Below are 17,549 nucleotides of genomic sequence, written 5' to 3'. Positions count from 1 at the left end.
TAAGGCAGACAGAGAGGGTGTGATACCTACCAGAAAGATGACCATGCTAAACCCATGGACACGGTTAGAGCTGCGGTCCATCATTACAGATTTCCCTGACCCAAGGAAAGATCTGGCAGTGTGCCGGAAATTTGTAAGGGATCTAGGAAACTCTGATGAGCCCACCAACAAGGATTGGAGAATCATGTTGAGGGCCTGTCTCCCCACTCACATTGACATCCCGAAATTCATTCAGGATAGTGGATTGAAAGTGGACAAGGAGATAAATGATGAGATCAACCAGGAGAATATACGCCTGATTAACTTACAGTTGGGAGTATATTTTCCTGCGGCAGTAGAATATAGCAAGATTTTCACCATCAAACAGAAAGATGGCGAAACTGCTGCTGATTATTTTACAAAGGCCTTACTGGAGGTATCAAAGTACACTGGTGTCTCCGAGCCTAAGGACGACCCCCACCTGAGGGAGATGATTGTCTCTGTGCTGGTGGAAGGGCTTAGGGAAAACCTGAGAGCCAGAGTCCAAACTTCTTTTCCAAATTGGCGTGGAATGACAGTGGATGCCCTACGGGAATCTGCTGTGGACCACGACCGCAACATCAAGAAGCACAGGGAACTGCAAACTGACAAACTGATGATGGTTAGCATCCAAGCCCTTACTAATGCCCCAAACAAAGCTGCATACCAACAACCACGAAACACCAGGGACACAGGTAGAAAACCAATTATCTGTTACAACTGCAATAAGGAAGGTCATTACTCAGCTCATTGTAGGGCAGGAAACCCCAGGAGTTACCAAACACATAAGCGAGAATGGGAATCTCACAGAGGTGAGACACGGAGATACCCAGCCCCTAGACAATGGGAGGAGACAGACAGGTCACGCAACATGCCTCCTCCCCATCTGATGGCTGACACTGTGCTAAGGGCAACGCAGGTCAGACAATAGGAAACAGGTCATACCTGTATCCTACAGCCAGTTAGATTAACTCAACACCTTGGAGAAGAACCTCAGGTGAAGGTTGATATAGCTGGAGTAAGGCAAACCTTTTTGGTTGATACAGGGGCGGCCAGATCTGTTCTCAACACTCCTCTTCACTTGGGTTTCACTAACCAATCAGTAGCGGCAATTGGGGTAACAGGAAAAATACAACATTACCCACTGACGAAACCAGCAGAGGTTACAATCGGGCCTTTGCATACCAAACACTCTTTCCTGTTGGCTGCAGCGGCCCCGACTAACCTTCTGGGTAGAGATTTACTATGCAAAATGGGATGTGTCATCTATTGCACCCCCGATGGGGTATTCCTGGACACTCCTAAAAATCTTACACAAGAAGTGCAAGATATGCTGGACAGTCCTCAGAGGCTAATGTTGTGTTCTACTGTTGTAGAATCAAATCCATCTAGGGTAGCTGAAATTACAGCACAAATACCGGGTTCCCTTTGGACTAAAGATGGACAGGACGCTGGGCTAATGGCAAATGTAGCTCCAGTAGAAATCCGCTTAAAAGAAGGCAGGATAGCCCCAAAAATACCGCAATACCCTTTAAAACCTGAAGTTGAGCTAGGAATATTTCCAGTGATCCAACGATTGCTCCAACAGGAAATCCTAGTTAGAACTTCCAGCACGGCCAATAGTCCCATCTTTCCTGTGAAAAAGAGCGGGGGGAGGGGCTACAGACTAGTGCAGGATTTAAGAGGGGTAAACAAGGTAGTTGAGAGCCAATTCCCCGTAGTGCCAAACCCAGCTGTCATCCTAATGCAAATCCCACCTCATTGTACTCATTTCACAGTCATTGATTTGTGTTCAGCATTCTTCTCCGTCCCTTTGCATCCTGACAGCCAGTATCTGTTCGCCTTTACTTACAGAGGAGTACAGTATACCTGGACACGACTCCCCCAAGGATTCATAGACAGCCCCAGCATCTTCTCCCAGGCCTTGCATGATTGTTTACAATCCTTTCAACCCATGAGTGGTTCGATACTGATACAATATGTTGATGACTTATTGTTGTGTTCTGAGTCACTGGAGTCATCAGTGGATGACACTAGACAGCTGCTGATGCATCTCTCAGAGACAGGACATAAAGTATCAAAGGATAAGCTGCAATTATGCCAGACCAGGGTTAAGTATCTGGGCCACTGCCTTACCCAAGGGCTGAGACACCTCACCGACAACAGAATCCAAGCGATTCAGAATATGGTACTGCCACAGACCCAGCATCAGATCCGTACGTTCCTAGGCATGTGTGGATACTGTCGCAACTGGATCCCAGGTTTCTCTATTCTGGCATTACCACTACAAGAGATGGTTTCCTCAACTAAGCCAGATCGGGTCTCTCATACTGAGGAATCTGAGCTGGCTTTCGAGGAACTAAAGGTGAGCCTAACAAAGGCCCCAGCACTGGGAATGCCAGATTATGGGAAACCCTTCGAACTGTACGGAACTGAATCAGGTGGGTGTGCGGCAGGAGTGCTTGTACAAAAACATGGTGATGCCAACCGACCAATAGCGTACTACAGTGGCCAGCTGGACACAGTAGCACGCTCACTCCCAACTTGCTTACGAAGTGTGGCTGCAATAGCACAACTAGTAAGTAAGAGTGAGGACGTAGTGTTGGGACACGATTTAACTGTTCATGCTCCCCATGCTGTCTCTGCCCTCCTAAATTCTGCCCAAACACGTCATGTGTCCTCAGCACGGTTCACTAAGTGGGAACTGGCGCTGATGGCCCCAGTAAATATTACCATCAAAAGATGCAACACACTAAACCCAGCCACATTCCTTCCTCATGTGCCTTCCAAGGCACAAAGGGTGGAGGGTGATGGGAATGTTGCTGAATATGGTAAAGCAGAGTTTAGTGAGAGTGAGGACAAACATGATTGCATGTCCTACCTGAATCAGACCTTCACAGCACGTCCTGACATAAGCGACAGCCCATTAAGTGAGGTAGACATAACCTTATTCACAGATGGTAGCTGTCATAGACAGACGGACACGGGAGAGCTGTGCACAGGTTACGCAGTAGTAGATGGAGAAGGTATTGTGGAAGCTGAACCCTTGGGACCACCTCACTCAGCACAAGTAGCGGAACTGGTGGCACTAACCAGAGCATGTGAACTGGCCCAAGGAAAATCAGTCAACATATATACCGACTCCAGATATGCTTTCGGAGTAGTCCATGATTTTGGAGCCCTATGGCGCCTCCGAAATTTCATGACGGCGGCTGGCACACCAGTGGCGCATGCGACATATATTAGGAGACTTCTGGGAGCTATTCAGCTTCCAGACAGAGTGGCTGTTATCAAGTGCAAAGCTCACACATCAGAGAAGGACCCGGTGTCACTTGGTAACAGCCGCGCTGATGAGGCAGCGAAAAGGGCCGCATGCCCTGTAAATATTTTCACCCATCCTACCAACCTTTGTACACTGAACATAGTATCCACATCCAAACTGATAGACATGCAGAATTTGTGTTCCCCACAGGAAAGAGCAGTATGGAAGTCGAAGGGATGTGGCCAAGAGTCTACCGGACTTTGGAGAGATGGACACGGGAAACCAGTGGCCCCCAGAGCATACCTTCCTAGTCTAGCCGAGGCGGCCCATGGGCTGACACATCTTGGGAAGGAAGGTATGTGCAAGCTGGTAAAGGCCTACTGGTGTGCACCAGGGTTCGCTTCTCAAGCAGGTAGAGTGGCAATGTCATGCCTCACCTGTTTGAGGAAGAACGTTGGAAAAGCCATTCCAACAGAGCCATCCCACATCCCTCCTACAGAAGGCCCTTTCCAGGTAATACAAATCGACTTCATACAGTTACCACCCTGTAGGAATTTGAAATATGTATTAGTTTGTGTTGACATGTTTTCTAGCTGGGTGGAGGCTTTCCCCGCTGCCTCCAACACTGCTACCTTTACAGCAAAGAAAATATGTCAGGAGTTTGTCTGTAGGTATGGTATCCCAAAGGTCATTGAGAGTGACAGAGGCACTCATTTCACAGGAGAGGTCTTCCAAATCATGTGTAAACTCCTGGGGATTAATAGTAAACTTCATACTCCATATCGTCCCCAGGCGAGCGCCAAAGTTGAGAGAATGAATGGTACTATTAAGAACAAATTGGGTAAAGTTATGGCTGAAACAGGGTTGTTATGGCCAGAGGCACTGCCTATTGTGCTGTATAGCATTAGGACCACTCCCAGGACTCCGCTCAACTTGTCCCCCTTCGAGATATTGTTTGGTCGGCAGCCACACATCATGATAGACCCACAGGATGATCTCAAATGTAACAATGAGCTAACTGTACAGTATCTCCTAAAGCTAAACAAACAGCTAAGGGAGCAACAAAAGCAGCTGAAATTACTGAACCCTGATATGCCTACAGAGAATTGTCATAATCTTAAACCAGGAGACTTTGTTATGATCCGAAATTTTTTACGCTCAGGTTGTTTGATAGACCGTTGGGAAGGACCGTACCAAGTTTTGTTGACCAGCACTACATCAATTAAAGTCGCAGAGAGAGAGACTTGGATACATTCGTCCCACTGCAAGAAAGCCAGTAACCCAGAGTCCCAGTGTGCAGAGAGCGAGAGAGAAGAAGTGTCGCTAGAAGCATTGTTTCGGGAACACTGAGAAGCAGCCAAGGTCGAGCAACCTGAGCGAACAAAGGTCTAAGAGCAGAGCAAAATAAAGGTCCCCTGGTAGAGATGATGGAAGGACTCCAAGCAAAAGGTTCACAGCTATGCATATATGTCTTTGTTTTCTTTCTGTGTTCTTTTATTCACCCAAAGATACTCGGTGGCTGCCACATCCTAGAGCGATCGGAGCGGAGTTCTGACAGTGTAATAATGGACCCAGATATGGGTGAGGTAGAATCCCTAAACCAGCTTGACACTTTGCCCATGACAGGAGAAGGTAAAAGGTATGAGGGAAACGTAGTTCAAGGGCTATGTGATGAGTTATTGTCTGGTGAGTACTGTGTCTGTAGATATTGTCAACCTAAAATGGAAGAAGAATGCATCCAGCGATGTCAGTCGACAAGTAAGGCAACTACCGGCCGACATCCCTTGAGTGATTACCACTCACTAGTGGGTAAGGTTTTAAACCAAACAGAATGCTGGGTGTGTTCACAAGTGTTACATAAAAGGAGTAGTGTAGGCCTAGTCCCATACCCGCTTAATATTTCAGAGATAAGCGTATTAAATAAGGGGAGGCCATTGGATAAGAGATACCTGTATACCAGGTCCCCTAGTCTTAGATTACACCCATACCAAGTGGATAAGTCCCTGGTATGTATGAACTTCTCGAGTTCCAGAGCGATTGGTACTTGGGAAGTGACATGGCATAACCAGACAATAACTTACTCCCAGCGTCCAGATGGAGAGCCTATTGATAAAGAATTGTTGTTAAAAATCCGAACCAGTGGGAGACACTATAAATATGTCTACACGGTGAAGAGAAGTAAAATGATGGCCGGCAGAGTATCAGCCGGCTACTGTAATGTAACCCTACAGCCAGAAATCTGTGAGGAACAAGTCAGGGAACAGGGGACGGGGATGTTCTTATGGATAATGTGTGACAAGATCATGAAATACTCTGTCCCCTATTTCCTCCCTGACGATGTTTATTATATTTGTGGTAGGAGGGCGTACAAATGGCTCTCCATGAACTACGTTGGTATTTGTTATCTAGGCAGAGTGTTACCGGAAGTGATGACCCTCACACATGATGAGATGATGAACATACACAGAGGTATTTCTCCTCCTTACACTCATACCCATTATGACCAAATCCATAAAAGGGATTTAACCATCAGGAAAGAACCCCTAGCTTCCGAAATGATACACGAGTCGTTCGGTATCCAACTCCTCATTGCTTTAGATATCACCCATACCGCCAGAGGAGTCATAAATTTTAAATATATACAAGCATTAGCCAGCTTGATAGATAACATCACTGAGATTTATGATGACACCTTTAGATACACTGGAAAAGAGTTGCAAGCATACAAAAGAGAGCTGGTCCAACATCGGATGGTGTTGAACTATCTGACAGCTATGACAGGAGGATATTGTGTCACCCTTTCTACACAGTTTGGGGTGAAATGTTGTACATACATCACCAACAATACTGAAGACCCAGAAGAAATCATCGATCACCGGATGGATGAGATTCTTCAGCTTAAATGGGAATTTAGAAGGGAACATAATATCAGCCTGGCAGAAATAGGTAACAAAGTTAGTGAATGGACCTCCTGGTTGAATCCAATGCACTGGTTCTCTGGTTTAGGAGAATGGGCGCAAGGGATCATAGCTAGCATAGGAAAACTCCTTCTCTGTATCGGTGGTGCCATCATAGTCTTTGTGCTATTGTTCAAATGTATAAAGGTGGTGACCCGGGGAAAGACAAAACGTACCGAAATCATGAGTGTAAGAACGAGAGATACAGAGGAAGACCAGGGTTTGGTATATGACCCTAAAATCGAAACCACCTCCCTTTAAGGAAACCATATTTGTGAACGTGTATATGTTGTAACCACCCCTGTTTTTATTTTTATCCCAAAATTGTACATTATCCTTCGTGACCCTGAGTAGGTTGTTCGATAAATGCGGCCCATCGTTTATCCATGATCCTGGATCAGCCGAGAGCAGATGGCTTACTCCCCTTATATGTTTAATTCATGTATCCCAATTTCTCTGTTAGGATTATGAATTTCTGTACTGTCGTGTGAAATGTTTTTATATTGTAACAGTTTTATAATTACTGTTAAAGGGTGGACTATGGAAGTCGAGTTACACACACGCCATTTTAGGATAGTATGGCCGCCATTTTGGTTCGCAGAGTTGCGCAAATAAAGTTTCCATACCCGAGTATGCGTGGCAAAGTGGACCAGAAGAGTAGCCATACTATCACACATAAATTCATAAATACATACTGACCCTAATTAAAAATAGTTAAAGGTTTAGAACGCCACACATAGCTTAGTTAGCCCTGCATACATCTATCTGTATCGTGTTTAGTACCGTTCCGTTCAGCTCATTATGCGAAGTATTCCGGTCATTGCGAATATATCGCAATGTACATTGCCCGAGAGATATGGACATAATCCATATTCCAGAGACAGTTTCTGTTGTAAGTAGTTAACAAAGGAAACTAGCTCAAACCGGTTCTTATCCTTGCTGACGCCGAAACCACCAAACAAAGGACTCTTAAAGTTCACTCCCCTGCACCTGGTCAGACCAGGTACAGCGTCTAACCTCCAATCACAGTGGACCGGACATATGATCTCTGACCAATGAGAATGGCCTTTGACCTCCCCCTTCTGACCCTATAAGATAGGCGACCCGGAGCAGGCTCGCTCTCTTCGGCACATCTACTTTCCCTGGACCTTCCTACCGGACTATCGCTCATTCCTGAACGATAGTGAGCTCTGACCGGACTGCGCTTCGCATACTAGATGACCACGGTAAACGGTTGCATTAACGGTATTTATCCTTATTGTATTGATTGGCTGATTGTGTCTTGTATCTGTTTTCTCTCCCCTTAGCAGAGTCTGTTTAGTATTCATTGTTAGTATATTGTATCACCTGTTATACCTGTTTATTCTTATTTCTGTAACCCCCTTTTGTCCATTAGGGACTTAAATACAAACCTTTTACGGAGTTCTAATCTCCTTATTCCTATTCAGTGGTCGTGTCTGTTTATTCGCATAATAGCGATAAGGTATATTGCGGACACAGTCCGATAAGGTATATTCGCAGATTAGAGACAAAGTACTGCGAAGGAATCTCTGAATAAGGTATTGGTTCTTGGTATACATAATACAATAAAAGGTACGCTACGCTGCGCTACGCTTTGTTCGCACGTGGTTAGGTATAAAGGGTACGTTGGTTGCGGACTTATTACGTAACCAACGCTTTTCACTTATCGTCACTCTGGTTATATTTTAATCACCATTAACAACATATACACACACACACACACACACACACACACACACACACACACATATATATACACACACACACACACACACACACACATATATCTCAATATCACTCTGCAATTGGGCGCTGTGGATCCCTTGTGGTGCCATATAAATAAAAGAATAAGAATAAACAAACAAGGTATAAATAAAATAAAAAATCTGGTTTCACTATGCATAATCTGATAATTGTACAGCTGGTAAATATGTCCATCCATATTCTCTCTCTGGTCTGGAATTACTATTAGGCATGTACTCACCTGTCCTGCTTTACTAAAACGATGGCCTGCTAGTATCATGTGGAACGCAAACTTCCTCACCATCGGACTCTTCATGTTTATAAAGCAGTGCGCTGCTTGCTCAAGAAGAAGTGCACTCCGGAGGTCTGAGTCCTACGGTCAAATAAACAATTAAAATGCCATTTGAATATGCGGATCAGAAATGTTCCCTCAATTGTAATCGATCTAAAAGAATGATCATAAAAGTATAAAAATAAAGCAGAGTTCTTCAAGCCCTGCGCTATTGGTCAGTGGCTGGCACAGAATGGGGCTTCTATTCAGGAATATCACACCATAGAATGCTGATGCTGACCCCATTACTCACTATGGCCATGTTCGGTCTTTAATCAAACTGTACATCAAATCCAGTTTATTTTATGGTGCATTCATGGTGTGGTAAGCACGATTACATAGTTCTTTACATTATCCACAAATTATAACTTGAATTTCCATTTAGCCTGTACTGAAACACAGCCAGTTTTGCATCTTCGATATACAGTAAAAAGCAATGTAGAAGTACAAGCAATATCGCGAGACCTGCTCTGCACATACGTAGAACGCTTCTTGTACCTGCAAAGACCCTGCAAACAATGTCATTGTACACAAACCGTCGGGCTTGTGCACAAATCGGAATTAGGTCCTTCATTTCCAGCTTTACACTGATTGATAGATATATCCTATCTATCTCATTGCCCAGAGCAAATGCAAATCCTGTACATACAGTAAGTCTGTATCATAACGAGTTTAAACTTGTATAACAATTTAAAAAACACTATTTCCTTTATAAAGCATACTGCTTAGAACCAGCTTATTTCTTGTGCTACACTGCAGATCCTGGTCTCCCCTGCCTGGCATGATCAAAACTTCACTCTGGGCCCTGTATTTTGCCACTGAGGATCTGTCACTACACATCTCACTCATATTGCAGTTATGCGTTTTCACCAGCACATCACTGGGTGTCTCGTTACATAATCAGCTATCTTTCCACTGATTGTACTCTCTCTCTATTGGTGCTGACATACTGGCATATATTTAATGCCGTGGACGAGCGGTGACTGCGAGCAGGAGTTTTTGCTCGCAGTCACCGCTCACCCTGTCAGTATTCAACTGACCCCCCCTCATACGCAAATTCCCCCTCGCTCCGTTTTTTGAGCGAGGGAGAATTGGCGTATGTGCCTCCAAAAGCTGCGAGAATCGAGGCTAATTACAGCGAGTTTGCTGCACTAGCCTCGGTTCTCGCAGTTTAGGGTAATCCTCGCAGTTCTGTGACGGCGAGGATTCCCCCGGAACGTTGCATAGTGCGAGCGGCCGGCGCGGGGGTTAAACTGCGAGGATCACTGTTTTTCTGTGATCCTCGCAACTGTATGGTTAAGCTATAAAATACAAAACTTTATTATAGTCCTCTGAACCGTTTTACCAGCAGCAGCCCACTTGTACTATGGGTATATGGATACACCAAAGCTACACTACAATACCTACCACTGTTTATTCAAGTGCATGAATGTGTCGGTGTCTAACTAATTGTGTATGTACTAACTATGACTTATACATGCCTTAGAGATAGATAAACATGGGTCTGCTCATAGACTGATGTATTTCTTTAACATATTCTGACACACATGCCAATGCCCATTTTGCCAGATTTCTAGCTTCTTCAGGGCAAAACGAGCAGCGCACCTTGCATGACCTTTAATCACTTATCTTAGCAACTGTTGCTAAGGGGTGTCTCTTGTAGTCTATTGCATTGTGTTGTAGACTACAGGACTATTTCCATAAATTATTCCCGTAATTCTGATCTATAAAATATCTAATTTTGTTCTTTTGGATTTTTGGGGGAATTTTTTGCTTTATTTTGCAATTAAGTTTCCAGACTGTAGCACAAGTTCTCTTACTTTTGAAAGAGGACTTCTCAGTTGTCTAACCTTAATTTATTGTCCTTCAACTCCAGGTATTTCTACCAAAATTTCTCTCATACCCCTTTCACACTGCAGCTCTTAAACGGTATATTGCCATTTTTTTGCCTTTTAAAACGTTTAGAGCTGCAGTGTGAAAGCTCCAGGGTGCTTTACCTGTTTAAGAAATATCAGTATTTCTTAAATGGGTAATAAGCAGTGTCCTATCCGTTTCAAACCCCTTTTTTTGGCAGTGTGAATGAGTCTGAAACGGTATTTAGGACCCTGGCAGTAGCTGGTCCCGCTCTGGGCATATCTAATGAGCGGGAGCCAGTGCAGTAAATATTTAATGAGGGAGTCTGCTCATTAAATATGCAAGGGGCGGGGACCCGCTCATTAAATATTCACTGCACTGGCTCCTGTTCATTAGATATGCACAGAGCGGGAGCTCAGTGGCTAGAATGCTGTAATTCCACCGTGTGCTGTGCTAGCGGGACGGGTCACCCAGAGCTGATGCTGTCGGTGCCGCTACTGGGGAAGGGGAGGGAGGGGGTGTTAGTAGGTGCTGGGTTTTTTGTTACGGGGTAGAGGGAGGGGGGTTGCTGCTTTACCGACGCCTGTGGCTGCCACCCCCGGGTCATCCCCTGAACGTGCGCTGCCTACTGCCGGTGTTGCAGCTCTAATGCCAGGCAGCGGGTTCCTTTTGCTTTGGTGAATGCGCGGTATATTACTGGTTAATTACTGTGTACCTTTCACAACGTGTTCAATGTGAAAGGTACAAAACCGGTAATTAACCAGTAATATACCATTTACAACATGCAGTGTGAATGGGGTTAAACTTGCTCTGACCCGGTTAAAGAAACGTTTAAAAAAACCAGAGCAAGTTTTGCAGTGTGAAAGCAGCATCGGACTCTAAGGGGTAAATTTACTAAAATGGGAGTTCTATTGAATATGGGATGTTGTCCGTAGCAACAATCAGATTCTATCATATTCTAGAAGGGTCTAAATAAATAAGTAGAATCCATCTTCAATAGAAGGGTATGGATCATAAGATCAACCTAAAGATGGTCGACAGTCATTAGGTCGACACCACTAGGTCGACATACTGACCTAAGTCTATGTCAACATGGGACAAGGTTGACAGGTCATTAGGTCGACACAAGCATTAGGTCAACATGGCCTAGGCCGACAGTCAAAAGGTCGACATGGGGTTTTTTCACTGTTTTTTTTACCCAAATGGTCACACAGTCATCATGGACACTGGACTAAGTGCACCACGTCCCCTTGCTGCGCTCGGCACACTATTTTATTCTCCCACCACGCCCTAGTGGATGGAAGGGCATGAAATACCGCCTGTCGGCACATGTCGACTCGAACAGTGAAAAACCCCATGTTGACTAAATGCTTGTGTCAACCTAATAGCCTGTAAACCTTGCAGTATGTCGACCTAGTGGTGTCGACCATCTTAGGTTCACCCCTCAATGTAGTTGTGAGATGCAAGTCAGATAAGCATTTGATAAGAGTGTCACGGCCCCCGCATTCTACAGGTAGTTCTCGCAAGGTTTTAGAGCAGACATTGAGTTTTTCAAATGACCCCTTGGTTTCCGCACTGTTATTTAGACAGGACTTTCTGCTCTCCTACCCCCTCTTTAACCTCACTTTAGATTCATTAATCATTTTTTCAAATTTTTTTTTTTTTTTTTTTTTTTAGGGAGCCCGAGGTGTGCTCCCACCACCACCAGTGACGTGACTAAACGCGTGCACAGGGGGCAGCCGTACAGAACTTGTGGCCCTCTCCCAAAGGAGAAAGGCCCCATGGTTCCCCTGACCTCCCTCAGCCATAAGGCCTAGGAAGGAAAAAAGGGATCGGTGGGTCCTCTTCGCCGAAGCTTAGAGAGACCCGCGTTTCCTCCACCCCCGGAAGGGTTTCGGACGGTGGGTCCTCCGCACCCGAAGGTTTGGAGGGACCCGCTTAGGCTTCCCTCCGCCTTGCGGCTCGGGGTTGCCCTCGAGGGAACCGGGACTCTCCCCAAAAGGTGAAGAGTCCCAGTCACGTTTGGGGAACGGAAGGCCCGTTAGGGACAGCCGCACTACCCAAATGAAAAACGTGACAAACTAACGAAAAACAAATGCACCACCTGACGGGATTACAGTAGGCATTTGGGGATTACTTATTATATTTATTTTCACAGCCCACAAGTAAAAATCTCCCAGCAGCCTTAAGGTCATTCAAGCCGTTTCTGGTCCTTACTTAAAACATAAAAAAAAATGTAAGCATTAGTGCGCTACAGGCAGACCCATGTGGAGTGGCTTGGCAGTTTTCGCTTTCAATAAGCTACTTTCTATTTCAAATACCTGCATTTCCTTTCCCATCCCTCCCAAATCCCATTTTCCTACTTTAATTAAAAATATGCAGCATAATATTCTCACATGGCGACACCTTCCTCTCTCCTACCTGGGCTGCTGGCACTTCATTAAGATGGTCATTTTCCATCGGATACTCTATGTACTCAATATGCTTCCCTTTTTTCTGAAAAAAACAATCTGTTTAAGAAATGCCGCTATATGCAATTTGTTTGGGACGAATAATCGTCCGCGCAACAGCCGCCAGCTTTTGTGGGAATAAAGCTGCGCTGTTTAAGGGATTTACTATGGACTGAGCTGGGCTGGATAAGCAGGATGGATATTTATAATGATTATTCCATAGACCTAGGGGGGTATTCAATGTTAGGGGAATGGCTGTCGAGCAAGCTCGACAGCCGTGCCCCTGTCCCGTTCTCGATCAGCTCGCCCAGAGCTCGGAAGTCGGGATTCAATGTCCCGGCCGCAGAGCGGCGAGAAGGGGGCGTGGCCGCGAGTTGGTGACGGAAATAGACGAGCTCCGGCCAGGAGCTCGCCTATTTCCGGCTTTTCTCGGCAGACCGAGCCCGACAGCTTGTGATGTTGGGCTCGTTCTGCGGTGAAACCCTGTTCAATGCTGTCGGGGAAGACAGCATTGAATAGGGCCCCGCAGCCATCTCCCCAGTCGGGAGATGGCTGCGGGTGCACGACAATGATTGAATACCCCCCCTAGTCTTTATGATTTTTATTTAGAATTAGTGCCATCATGGCAGCTTTTAATTAAAGCTATAAAATGCCTACTGTAGGGGTGTATCCAAATAATTGCGGTAATTAACTGTGGCTAATGAATTCGCCCAGGGCTATCCTACTGTCCCTGAAAGGACTTTGTAAGCAGCGGCTTACCGAAGATGTAAACGCAAAAACACGTTTCACTAAACTTGTGTTTCTGAATGTGTTAACGTAAAAAAAAAAAATTGGCAACAAATCACTTTTTTGCGCCCAATGATTTTTCACCGATAACTGAAAACTACTACTAGATGTTGTGGCTAACCGGCCAGCTCTGTATAGATGTCCCCATCTGTGTTTGGGAAATGAATACATTTAACTGCAATGTAATAGTGCGCTGAGCATATATGCTAGGTTAGGGGCTTGCAGAATATCGGGGTCCCATGAGAGGATGATCAGCATATGTGTCACTGCAGGGGTACATGGAAGAGGTCCTCTGTCAGAGGCCTCAGTATCTGGAGAAGTTTGTTGTATGGTGTGCCCTACTTTACCCAACTGCAGCAGAAATGGGATAATGAAGCTCTTCAGCCTTCCACCCAAGGTGTTAACTTTGACAAGGAGCCCACGCAGAACAGGGAGGAGGATTTTGAAAGCAAGAGGCCAAAACCCCATTTCGAATACTATCCTAGTTCTCTTACTGTGCATGGTGACTATTCGTTCCCCTACAGGTTTCCTCAGTCCAGTGCACTGACTATAAGGGGCAATTGCATATGGTGGTTGTGGCCATTGGTGCCACTGCAGGTTGTTTTGCAGCTTGGTGGGGGACATTCTTCTATTGGTGCCCTGTGTATTGGTATCAGTAGTGTTCTGTATATGTACCACCAGCTGTACATGTATTAGTTACTAATGTACACCTCTGTCCTGTGGTTGTAAGAATGGGCAGGCCTGGTCTAATTCATGGACCATCTGCAACCCCCACATCTGTACCGATACCTGCCATCCACCTAACCCAAAGTGTAATGTCCATATATGTAAAGGACTAGTTGTGCTGGACAAGAGGTAGGCAATGTGTCGCATTCCAGCTGATGTGGAAATAATTTCATCAGCATGCCCTAACAGCTAAACTGTTGCATGGCTTGCTGGTATGTGTAGTTCCACCGCAGCTAAAAGGCTGCATGTTGCCAACAGCCTGTAGCTAGTCACAACTATATAAACCAATGCTAGTCTAAATGTGGGCTGGGTGCAGTGTGGTAAAACACTTCATTAAATTTGGGACATAGCGTGTGGGACATAACATATATGAACTTGGGACATAACATATATGAACTTGGGACATAGCGCAGGTTATAATATGAACTTGGGACAAAGAAAATGGCATAATATGAATCTGGGGCAGATCTGGGCATGTGGCAGCATCTAATGATCATTGTAGAGGCATATTTGTAGTCTGAAGGCATGGCGGGAGGTTGAGGCACATGTGTGGTGGTCTATATAAGCTTTTTTATATTTGGGCACGTCGATAATTTGGCGTCTGAACTTTTACATTTGCACCTAAACTTTCCAAAATTTGGTTGAGTCCTGATTTAGATAAACTACTGGGTAGTATGGCAAAATGGAATGGAGTATATACAGGTGGGTTATTCAATGCGACCGGCGAGGGGGATTGCTGAAAACAAGCGATCCTCGCTGTTTAACCCCGGCACCGGCCGCTCACCCTATTCAACGTTCCGGGGGAATCCTCGCCGTCAGAGGACGGTGAGGATTCCCCCAAACAGCGAGGCTCGCGGCTAATGCAGGGAGCCTGCTGCATTTAGCCGTGAGTCTCGCTATTTTAGCAGCCGCACACGCCGATTCCCCCTTGCTCCAAAAATGGAGCAAGGGGGAATCGGCGTATGCAGGGGGTCAGTTAGCTACTGACCGTGCGACCTGTGACAGCAAGCAGGCAGCACTGCTCGCTGTCACAGCTCGCCATCAGCATTGAATACTACCCTGTGTGAAGGGTTGACCGCTAACGTCTGTTTAAATTCTCAGATAGTATTCAAATCGTATACTTAATGCATTATAAATGATTGCACCATTCTGGTCTATTCCCTAGGTTACAATGTCCAATTGAAGCCTCTTCTGACACAGAAAGCCAGGTACCTACTAGATCGATGCCAGCATATGATGCCTCCCAGTGAACAGGAACACCATATCAGGTATACATCGTATAGCGCAGTGGTAGCCAACCCTAGCCCTTGAGAGCTACCAACAGTTCACATTTTTCCAGACAACCTAGCTGCTGCACAGCTGCACTCATTAATCACTGACATTTTAAAAGATACACAGATGGAGCTAATTATCTCACTTGTGATTCTGTGAGGAGACCTGCAAAAACATGCACTGTTGGTAGCTCTCGAGGACTAGGGTTGGCTACCACTGGTCTAGCGTGTATTCCGGTTATGCAGGAGCCCGGGGTCGTTAATGGTGTTGTCAGGTTTAATGTGCTGCACATCAACCATGACGTGAACACTAGCAACCAGAGCATGTATAATAAAAGGAGCGAGTCACTTCGACCTTCAACACATCAATCAATGTGTACTCCAGCACAGATATGTTGGCCTGCGGGTGAACGTCCCTCCAATGTGTACTCAACCTTTTTCAAATACACGCTACCGGGGGGCTGACCTTATGCACAGCACGTGTTCTTGTAATAAGGTGCAGATGTTCTAGCAGACTGCCTAGGCCTACATCCAGTAGAATTAGGGCAGTGGTAGCAAACCCTAGCCCTCGAGAGCTACCAACAGTGCACATTTTCCAGACAACCTAGCTGCTGCACAGCTGCACTCATTAATCACTGACACATTTTAAAAGAGCCACAGATGGAGCTAATTAGCTCACTTGTGATTCTGTGAGGAGACCTGCAAAACATGCACTGTTGGTAGCTCTCGAGGACTAGGGTTGGCTACCCCAGGATTAGGGTATCCCTTTAGTCTAACAGACACATGGGCACTTTAGAACTTATATATCCCAATGACTTTACTCATGGTAATAAACAATTTCTTGTTTACGTGTCGCTGCTGCAAAAAAATACTATTTTTTACCAAATGGTCTCCCAAGATGGCCATAGCCTGTCCCTCCCTTATCTCATCTGTTTCACATAGACAGGACAGAACTGTCCACAGACAAATATTATAATAACCATGAGAACAACAATAAGAAAGAAAACACACGTCCAACATGCTGCAACACATTAGCACAACCTCAGTTTTATCCGATTTACATTTTTGATGAAGACATAAACAGAACAACAACATAGCACCAAGCACGTGCACCTACTACCCCTTCCATATAGTGTAACTTCCTCACCTCACTTGTCAGACGGATCAAAAGGGCTGCAGAGTCCGAATATTTACCCTGACTTTTCAATATTTCAGCACTTAGCAGGACACATCTTTCTGCCAAAACCATATTCCTAGAGTAAAATAAAAGTTTATTAAGAAACTATAAAAATATTTTTTTTTTATTTTCATTTAACACTTTATTAAAGAATTACAATTCACACATCAAGTACATTGGTTTGTAATAGTAAAATACATATATAAGTTGTGCCTATCATGGTCTATGTGAGGGCATGGTCATGTTGTAGGCACATCCATGCTTGGCCACAGGTGACAATTATTATTACCTCAGTCATTTTGATTTAACTATCTGTGCTGAGTCACGGATATACTTAAAACCTGGACTGCTTGAGAATCTCTGGTATATAGCATTACAAATGATCATAGATTTCTGTATTCCTCATGCACATATCCCAACCGCACACTGAGAACTCAGTTAAAGCCACGATATGGTAAATATAACATGAATAGCAGGAGCCCAGTGTCCAAATGGCCACAGTATCTGAGGAAGTCTAATCATTAAGTACTATAGGGGGACTCCTAACAGCAACCTAGAGTCCTACCACTCATGTTTTTAAAAGAATCTCTCCTGTGAAAAGCTATTGGAAGGATAAGACACTTTGCTTTTGCAACTGTAACAAAAAAAAGTATGGAGACTTGATTCTCTATCTGCTGCACAAACTTTTTGTACTAGATCTCATCGCAAAACCTATGCAATGAGATGCGATATTGTATACAATAATTGTACCGTGTATGGACACCTTAAAGTCCAGAAGCAGTGAAACAGATCTGCTTCCAGCATACAACACCAATGACACTCACCAGAAGCAAATACACACACCAAATGTTGTCGTGGGGTGAATAATACCCTCTAAGAAATATCTTTAGGAACATTTCTTTATACAGTATTATGCAGACCACATTGCTATTACAGAAAATCTAAGAAAATCA

At 44.8% G+C, this 17,549-nt stretch overlaps 1 protein-coding gene across 4 annotated transcripts in view; it reads right to left on the bottom strand.

Annotated features, from left to right (window-relative positions):
• The window catches only part of TRAPPC8 (trafficking protein particle complex subunit 8), a 117,691-nt gene that overhangs the window by 61,159 nt on the left and 38,983 nt on the right, over positions 1-17,549 (bottom strand). For 2 of the 4 annotated variants that reach the window (XM_083187467.1, XM_083187469.1), the window contains 3 exons: positions 16,567-16,672; positions 12,608-12,682; positions 8,243-8,374 (listed from right to left, as the gene is read on the bottom strand). In XM_083187467.1, the coding sequence (XP_083043593.1) occupies positions 8,243-8,374; positions 12,608-12,682; positions 16,567-16,672 (313 nt within the window). The remainder of the gene's footprint in view (positions 1-8,242; positions 8,375-12,607; positions 12,683-16,566; positions 16,673-17,549) is intronic. The other 2 variants (XM_083187468.1, XM_083187470.1) reach the window with 1 other exon arrangement.

The sequence above is a fragment of the Crinia signifera genome, chromosome 5, assembly GCF_055691185.1.
Source record: "Crinia signifera chromosome 5, ASM5569118v1, whole genome shotgun sequence".
In the NCBI taxonomy this organism is placed as follows: Eukaryota; Metazoa; Chordata; class Amphibia; order Anura; family Myobatrachidae; genus Crinia; species Crinia signifera.
The sequence above is the reverse complement of the archived record's forward strand: the minus strand, read 5'-3'. Positions and strand labels throughout refer to the sequence as shown.